Consider the following 9,121-nt stretch of genomic DNA (forward strand, 5'->3'; position numbering starts at 1 on the left):
GACAGGGCCAGAAAGTCTGCATTCAGAGTCTCTGAGCGAAATCCCACCAAGCCCACACAGGGTGCCCAAACCCAGGAGCCCCACCACTTCCTGACACCTCTGATGTCCTTGACGTCCTTGCGGGGACCCAGGACATAAAAGGAGGACAGGAAGCACCCTGCCAGCTTCAGTGACTCCCTCAGAGATTGCCAGTTCCCTGAGGGTGTTACCCCTGTCTGCCTTGGTCACTGCTCCATCCCCAGTGCTGAGCACAGGGCCGGACAACAGCTGATGAATACATGAAAGAAACCGGGCCCAAAATACACTAGGGGAAACCGACTTGATCCGCATCCTCTGCTCACTTTTGTCCTTAAATCGGGGCTACTGCTTTACGGGCATCTTTGGTCTCAACTGCGGAGGGGGGCTCTGCAGTACCTCCTCGCGGCCACAGGGAGGCGAGCGCGACCGTCCCAGGGCTTCCTGCTGGCCAGCTTCCCTGAGCCTGGGTGAGGCATCCCGGGTCTCCGCCAGCCGGTCCCGGAGGGATTCAGGGAGATGCTGAGGTGGTCAATAGGCTTCTGGACTTGGGGTGCCCCTGGTCCACCCTCTAAAGTTTAAAGTACCACCTGAAGAAGCGTAAGGCCCTCTGGTATAAAGGATATAATAAAACGGCAGGCCACCCCCTTCTCCTCGCAGGGCCTCTGAAGTAGTTACTCAGCGTAGCCTCTGACATCCATTTTTGCCCTAAAATCCATCCTCCCGTGGCAGACAGTGAGGATTCGCTGCTCAGAGTACCCCACAAGATTCATCGGTCCTGGAATAATATCCCAACTCCCTACCAGGGGGGGTATCCCATCCTCAGGGGGGTGTGGCTCTGGCCTCCCTCCTGGGTCGTCCCGGACCTGTTGGGAAAGGCTCACAGGGAACGCTGCTGCTACCGTCCCTGGAACCCGAGATCCCGACAACGTTGGAGCCTTAATGGCTTTTGGTCTAATTTCTAATTTCAATTTCCTTCCCCAAGTCAGGTTCACCAAGGATACCTACGCTATACACTATCGCATCACTTTATTTTCTTCACAGAACTTGTCATTCTCTGAAATGACCTTGTTTCCCAGTTTTTTGTTTAGGTTATGATCTGTCTCTTCCACTAGAACAGAAGATCCACAGGACAGGGATCCCATCCATCTTGAATTCCTAGCAGCAAGTGCCAAAGCAGCTGTTTAATAAGCATTTTGGGAATTAGAGACTGGAAGGAGGGATCAGAAGTATGTGGGCTCAACCCAGGAAGTCTTCCTAGGAGAAGCTGAAGCAAAGGGCACACAGGGCAGAGGGTGGGCGGCAAAGGAAGAAACCAGACCTGCTGGGCAGTGCGGCTGCCTTCCTGGGTGAGACAGTAACCCTGGCTGAGGGAGGAAAGGATGGGACAGGCTTGCCCTGAGCTCTGCCCCCCAATACCCCACACCCCAGCCCCCTTTCCCTCCAAAGATTCTAGGCTTTTCACCCTGATGTTCACAAGGCCCCGAGGCCCAGTGTGCATCCCTTCAAACCCCCTACTCCTTCCCCGAGCCCGAGAGGCTGGCTCCCAGCCCCTAGGTGTGTCTGTAGTGTGGTAATCAGGGCCGGGCCTCGCCTCCTACCCACACTCAAGTTCTGGCAGATTTGGGGCGGGGTGGGAAAACAAGGTTTTACTGGTATTCTCAGAGTGGGAACCAGGAGATCAACCAGACCTGGAGATGGGGCCATGCAGAGCCAGACTCCGTGACTCTGCCTGACTCCGCTAACCCTTTGTGATGCATCCAAAGTGACGCTGAATCCAGGGCAGATTCTCCTGCCACCATCCATTCCCCGAGATGCTGGGACCCCCTGCCAGTGAGAATTCCTCTACCCTCCTCTTCCCCAACCTGTCCCATCACTGGACACTTGGGGAACACAAACTCAATGAAGCAATTTAGACTGGAGAAGGGGAGGGAGCTTGGAGACAGATACTGGGTTCTAGATTAGCACCCATGGCATAAATCATGTAAAGCCAAAATCACCCTTGAGAATCCATCAAGAAGGAACCAAATGGGAAGAAATTCTAAGTCAAGCCCAGCCAGTTTTTTCTCCAGCATTGAGAATTTCTTTGGTTGTGCATGTGAAGCATTAGGCTTGTGTTCAGAGGCATTGTACAAAAGTACCTATCTTTTTTGTTTTAATTCTTTTTTTTTCTTTTTTCTTTTTATGTTGCTGGGGGAGGTAATTAGGGTTATTTATTTATTTATTTTTAGAGGAGGCACTGGGGATTGAACCCGGGACCTCATGCGTGCTAAGCATGTGCTCTACCACTTGAGCTATACCCTCCCCCCAAAAGTACCTGTCTTTAAACACTAGAACTTTAAATGTTAGAACTAGAAGACTGTCTTTAAATACACACTTGGTGTGGTAAGATGCTTGAGCAAGAAGAGGCAACTGGAATCTCAGGCAACCGCAGGTTCCTTCCCAGACATGTACTCCTTGAATACCATTAATCTCTTAGTTTTCTGTTTTCATTTGGCCAAGAGCGCACAGTTTGATTCGCTGAAATTAATGCGCGTGTGCTCAGAGCTGCCAGCTGTGGCTGTGCACGCCGCCCGCCACAAAAGGACACTGTCAAGAGGGCAAAGCTGGGCGAACTGCAGCCTGGCCCCCCAGCTCTCAGGGCTTGGGTCTATTAATTCACACCAGGTGCTCCGTGGGCTGGCCGAGGCCCTTTGCTGGACACGACTTCGCAGTGAGCAAAGGAGCAGGACAGGGGCGGGCTCTGGACTCCTGGGGCTCTAACGCGGGCCTCGCCACACACTGGCTAGGTGACCGTGGGCGAGTTATTTAACCTCTATGTGCTGTGGCTCCCCTGCCTACAGAATGCAAATAATTATACGACCTACCTCACAGAAGCACTGCGATGTTTCAATGACAAGCATGCATTTAGAGCACTTAGCATAAGGCCTGCCATGTAGCAAGCCATCAATAAATTGGCTAAGATTATTATTAGCAGCCTTAGCATGCGGTGGACAGGAAAACATAGGGAAGTCAATTTGTTGCAAAAGGGCCCTGAAGCCCAAGAGATGCTGGTGTTGGGTTCATCTGTGGCTTCGGATTACCCCTGCCGTGTGCTCCTCCATCAGCATGTCTAATTGGACCGTGTTACATATCAGTTCTCCTTTGTTGGTTCTTCATTCTGCTCTTGGAGTTGACCTGATGCTGACAGATGGTGGTTGAGCTCCTTCAGTCCCTGCTAATTACTTGGTAAGAATTCATTACACATGAAAACTTGTGTCCTCCAGAAAGCCTTTTTGGGAGGTGCTCCGCCCTCCTGTCATTTTCTCACTCATCCCCTCCAGTAGCGCCAACCGCACAGGACCTCCGCTGTGACGTGGTCATCTTCATGTTTAGTGAGCGTTCCTTGAGCACTGTCTTCTCAGGGAGCTCTGCACAGGGGGAGAAGCCACTAGAAAAACTGAGGAGGCTAAATGTGGGCAGGATGTTCAGGACCAGGGTGTGGGGGCAGCAGGAGAACTGAACTGAAGTGCCGGCTCCTGGGGTCATGCAGACTGCTCGGGAACGCCATGGAGCGCACCCCGCCGAGGCCTGCTCCCTCTGTGCGTTGCATCAGGTTGGGGTAAAGCGACCCACTCTTAAATGAGGTCTTGCTTTGTCCAGTCAGGGCCCGTCTGGATTGCAGCACCTCCCTATTACACCAGGAACCGGTTGGGCCTCCTGAACCTCTTTGTGTGGAAGGTTGCTTGATTAGGATGTTTTGTTACTTTGAGGCAATGTGACTCCCAAGCCGGGGGAATGGGGTGGGGAGAGGTATAAGATGAATGAAATGGAGTGGGCGCCCAAGGTTCAGGACCCAGATCCCATCGCCAAGCGGGTCTCTCTGAGATCTGTTAGTGTTTCTCTATCCTTTGTCTTCTCAGCTCAAGACAGTTACCTCTCTAAAGACCCAAGAGTAAAAGATGGGAGTCTGGACAATGGGTCCAACCCCCAAAGGGAGAAAGTGTGCAGCATGATGGAAGGATGCTTGGATTCTAAGATAGCCAATCTAGCAAATGTTGACCTCCACCTCTACGGTGTAAAATGCAGTGCTGGGGGATACAAAGGGGCTTAAGATATAGTTCCTGACCTCAAGGAACATGATATTCTATGAAGGAAGAACACAAGTTACTATGGGTTCAATGCCAGAGAAACACAAATGAATTGCACTGGCAATTTCAAGAAGGGAAGTTTGAGGAGGGAGTGGTAGGGGGCTGGCGGATGCTGGGAGACATCAGGGAAGCTTTATCCAAGATGGATGTTGGGTTCTGAGAGCAAGAGATGAGAGAAGGGCATTTTAGGCATAAGGAGTAGCAGGGACAGATGCTTGCAGGAGGAAAAAGAAGGGTATCTTCGGTTAGGAGTCCAGTTCGGCCAGAAGAAGAGGTGCATGCAAAGGGAGGAAAAGACAAAAGAGTTAGAAGGGTAGGTTGAGGCCAGGGCATGGAAGGCCTTCAATGCCAGTCTAAGGAGTTTAGGCAGAATCAGGTAGGGTGGAAAAAAGCCTGAATTATAAGAGAGGAACGAAAAGGTATAAGAAAAAGAGACAAAGACAATAGGAGAGGTTGCTTGGGTGTCAATGCCAATCCCTTGGAGGGACAGGTCCAACCTGTCTCCATCGCAGCTCCATTTGCATGAAGAACCCATCGCTGGCTCACCTCCCCAGTCCCCCGGGCAGGTGGGAATTGAGAAATCCAAGGTAAGTAGGGAACAGTCCCTACCTCCCCATCCCAGAGCCCCGGGGGTGGTGACAGGATCTGGGGCTGAGTCAGTGGGGTGGGGACCCCACTTCTGCTCAGTCTGCCTCCCTGGACTATAAAAGGCAAGCGGCGAGGCCTGGCCTCAAAGCACCCCAAGCCTGACACCATGAAGATCGCAGTCCTCCCCGCTGTGGTGCTCCTCTCTCTCCTGGCGCTCCACTCCGCTCAGGGCGCGGCCCTGGGGAGTTCGGAGGTGAGCACGGCACCTGGGTTCTCTTTCTCTTATACCTGGTAGCTCACTTACCTCTCGATTTCTTTACCTTCCATCAGTTATGGGAAAAGTGGCTCTTATTTGGGGGTGCTGCCAGGGGCGGAATGAGCAGCTGGGGCTCTGAGGAAGGAAACAAAGAAGGAAGGAGACAAAGCATTCCTGGGAAGACACATAGGGATGGAGATGCTTACATTGCTGGAAGGGATGGTGAAGTGTGGGGCAGAGCCTGGACACCCTGGGAGGAGACGGGGGCTGAGGTTGGGGGTCTGGGTTGAGCTCCACCTTTGTTTTGTTTGTATCCCTGGGAATGGCCCCCAGGTGGCTGGAAGCGCCCTGCTATCTCTGGATCCTGGGCCAGAGTAAGAATCCTTAGGAGCCAGTCTCCAGCCAAGAAAAATCCTGAGGTCCCCCTCTCCTCTCCTTACCCCACTGCGGGGGGAGAGTGTCCATGCTGCATTTAAAAGTCTGTAAGAAGTGTCACAGACTCAGCTGCTTAGGATTCGAGCAAGAGATGTCAGTGAGCCAGAGGGCGGGCGGGGCCTCTGGGGAGGGGGCGTGAACTTGCCGGGTCTAAAATGGGGACATTCTACTGATGGCTGCTAAGTGGGAAAATGTACCCCGTGTGGCCGGAGTTTAAAACTTTTTAAGAGAAACTGGAAATCCGATTTATGAATTCTTGCTGATCAAAAATGTTTAGTTCAAATGGAAAATCAAACAAGCCAAGTTACTATGAGATCGAGACATTTGGGTCTCACATGCAGGTGACCTATTTGTAACCTTTGTTATGAGAAGGAACAAAAAAGGAGGCAACGAAGCAGAGCAGTTGAGGTTGGGAGGGGACAGGATGGGGCGCGCTGAGGCCTGGGGGCTTACCAGACGAAGGAGGGAAATGGACACTCGGATGCTGGTGGCAATAAAGTCACAAAGCAAACCAATCTCCATCAATTAAAGGCAGCGTGGCTCCCACCTGCATGTTAATCTCCCTGACCCAGCTCCACGGGCCGAGTGTGGGTGTCTCAGAAACACCCCAAGTCAATGGCAGAATAACACCAGCTCGTTTTTCATGGGAGGAGTCCTTTCTCCCCATGCCTTCTTCCCCCTGCCTACCATGGCCGGCCCGGGTTTGACTTCCCTGTGTCACACGTGCCACCCTCCTATCCCTTCTCGTGGTCCACACATCTGCCCACCAGCTGCCTTCCCGGGACAGGCCCCATGGTGGAGAACAGAGCTGGCCTGTGGAGGGAGGCGGAGCTGGCAGAGAGGGTTTGGGGTGAGGGACTTGCCATCATGTGATCATCTGGCCCCTTTCTCCCCTTCACTTTCCAGGAAGAATCCACCATTGGTAATTACGCATCGGGACCTGAGGTAAACCCCCTTTCTTCCCACCATCTGACTAGGAGTTTGTCCCCTATCTCTTCATGCTGCTTAGTAACTTGCTTAACACTCCGCTCCTTTGCCTAGGCCGTTAATACCCAGTTCCTGAACATCGACAAGTTACGAGCCGTAAGTGCAATTCTCTAGTACGGCCCCACGAGCATCCTCATCCTAGAGGCCGCTAAGGCCTGGGTAGAGAGCTTGCAGTGATGCCTCCTCTTTCCCAGAGGCCGGGGCCAAGCCCTGCCCTTCCCCGGAGCTGACGCTCCTCTGCTGTCTCTCTGCACAGGCTTTCAAGCCCGAAGAGTTCCTGAACTGGCACGCCCTCTTTGAGGTGAGTGCTTGGCTGCCCTCTCCTTCCTTGACGGTTTGCCCGTCTTTCCCGGGTGGTGGTAACACACTCTAGCTTAGCCCTTTCGGTTCTCTCCTGAGTTCTCGGAGGGAGTGACTGCCCTGCGTGGATGCTGCCCAGCTGTGGGAAGCTTCCCCGGGGGGCTGTCATGGCCGCATCTTATTTTCCTAACGTGGCAGAGGGGCAGCAGGCCCGCAAAGACAATCCCTGAAAAGGAAGAACTTAATTGGTCAAGTTTATGCAAATCCTCTCATCCGCTAGAAAGAAATTGAGGTCCTAAGTGGGGTGGCTTACCCCAACATAGAAGGCGAAGTCAGCGGCAGCGCTGGAATTCGAGCCACAGTGCATGACCCTGCATGTATTTGCTATATGCCCTCGTGCAAATGTCTTCAGGTCTCTGAGCCTCAGTTTCCTCATCTGTGATATGGGGATGATGACAGTACCGATGTCAAAAGGTTGCTGTGAAGACCGAATGAAATGACGCCTAGAAAGCAATTAGTCTAAGGCGAGCACGGAATAAGGGCTCAGGAAACGTTAGTTCTTACTGTAATTATAAAACAGTAACAGCGTCGCCACTACAGAGAGCTCGTTCCGCAAGCGCTTACTGGTCCGTGCTCACCTGACCCGTAAGAGAGAACCACTCTTGTTCTCTTTTTCTGTTTCAGTCCATCAAAAGGAAACTTCCTTTCCTCAACTGGGATGCCTTTCCAAAGGTAAGAGGTGGTGGGCATCAGGAGAGTAGGGAGGTTGGCGGTGAGGGCAAAGCAGAGGATCCGGGAGGGAGAGTGGGGAAAGGGAAAGGGGCGGGGCGGGGTGTAGCTTTCTTCTGATCAAACCCAAGGGAAACAAGGGAAAGCTTAGCTACTATATTCAGCAACTTAGATGGGGCGGAGATTCCTTTTCATCACTGCCCCGCCCTCTCCTGGGCTTCCTTGGAACTTCAGCTCCCCACACCCGAGGGTCTCCAATCTGACCGTACCCCCTCTCCTCCAGCTGAAAGGAATGAGAAGTGCCACTCCTGATGCCCAGTGACCATCCCCTTCAAGACCCAGCGCTGTCGATACCCAGTGAAAGAGGGCACTAGTGTGGGATCTGATCACCATCCTATAATCACTCTTCGCTGGCTCAATAACAATAAAATATTTTCCAAACAAACAGCTCCTGTATCTGCGTCTCTGTTCTTATCTGACTGGGCTCAGAAGGGAATTACGATGGAGTGGACCCTAAGGCTGGCAGGTGGAAACCTTGACTTCTGAGGGGGTAGTAAGCAGTGAGACAGGAGGAAGTGGGGAGGACGTAGCAAGGTGGCAAAAGACCCCTTGTGTCTTAGCTCCTCGGTACTGGCTGCCCTCCTTGAGGAGCACGAAGCTGGGGCTGCTTGGTTAAGCCCCCCAAGGAATCAGACCCAAACAGCTGGAAACCTCCCTCCCCGACCTGCCTTCTGAGAACCTGATTCCTCTGGTGGTGGCAGCTCAGTATAACAGAGCTATCTGTAATCCAAGCCTCAGGACCCAACTTAAATCATTAGAGCCCATCTAAGATCGTTTCGTGTTTTTATTGAATTAGGTAGGTTATAAATAAAGGAAACTAGTGGTGTGACCCTGGGCCTTTCTAAACCTCCTTTCTTCATCTGTGAAATGAGCATGGAAATAAACAAGAATGATAATAACTACCCCGAGGTGTTGTTATAAAGGACAATTGAGATAAGTATGTCAAGTTCTTTGCACAGGGCTGGGTATACAGTAGGTACCCAACAATTGCTTCTTTTCTCCACTCCCACTGCAAAGACCCAGATTCATTATTTACTTACTCACTCACCATTCCACCCATCCATCCATCCATCCATCCATCCGTTCACTGCAAAGGTCTTGAAACACGGAATGGTTCATTTCAATTCCTGCCGATGAACTCCGTGTGGAATATCTGTACCCCCTGGGCCTGCTCTTATACTTACAATGTTGAATAAGTTGGGATTATTTCTGGTTTCTCTTGAAAACCAGGAAAATGGGAGAATAGTGGACCTGCAACTGGCTTAAAGCTGCCCTTTTTACACAGAACATGGTCTCCAGATCGGTAACGTTCCACCTGACAAGTTTCACTTATTGACCTTGCTTTTTTGGTCCTTATGAGCAACTGAATTTGCAAACTGTGGCCTGTAGCTTGCTGAGGAAGTAGACTACGAAGGGAAATTAAACATGTGGCTGGACTAACAATTAAACTGACATGAGACAGATTAACAGGAGAAAAGCATACAGTTTTTTTTTTAAAGTATACACAGGAGTCTTCAGAAGGAAAATGAAGGCTTGCTGAAGAATGTACATTTAAAGCTATTCTAGGTTGTTGCCATAACCCAGCTTGTCAGCCATATAGAGATCCCCCAACTTTTTCCTG

At 51.5% G+C, this 9,121-nt stretch overlaps 1 protein-coding gene across 2 annotated transcripts; it reads left to right on the top strand.

The window, feature by feature from the left end:
• Window positions 1-4,789: 4,789 nt before the first annotated feature.
• On the top strand, window positions 4,790-7,885 carry KRTDAP (keratinocyte differentiation associated protein). Of its 2 annotated transcripts, XM_031672014.2 has the most exons (6): window positions 4,830-4,986; window positions 6,331-6,369; window positions 6,466-6,507; window positions 6,668-6,712; window positions 7,396-7,443; window positions 7,724-7,885. In XM_031672014.2, exons 1-6 carry the CDS (start codon window positions 4,900-4,902, stop codon window positions 7,760-7,762), a joined length of 300 nt encoding a protein of 99 aa, XP_031527874.1. In that variant the 5' UTR covers window positions 4,830-4,899; the 3' UTR covers window positions 7,763-7,885. The 2 variants fall into 2 exon arrangements, with proteins under 2 accessions (XP_031527875.1, XP_031527874.1); XM_031672015.2 differs by lacking the exon at window positions 6,466-6,507 and having other exon boundaries at window positions 4,790-4,986.
• The last annotated feature ends 1,236 nt before the right edge of the window (window positions 7,886-9,121 follow it).

The sequence above is a fragment of the Vicugna pacos genome, chromosome 9 (genome assembly GCF_048564905.1).
Source record: "Vicugna pacos chromosome 9, VicPac4, whole genome shotgun sequence".
Classification (NCBI taxonomy): domain Eukaryota; kingdom Metazoa; phylum Chordata; class Mammalia; order Artiodactyla; family Camelidae; genus Vicugna; species Vicugna pacos.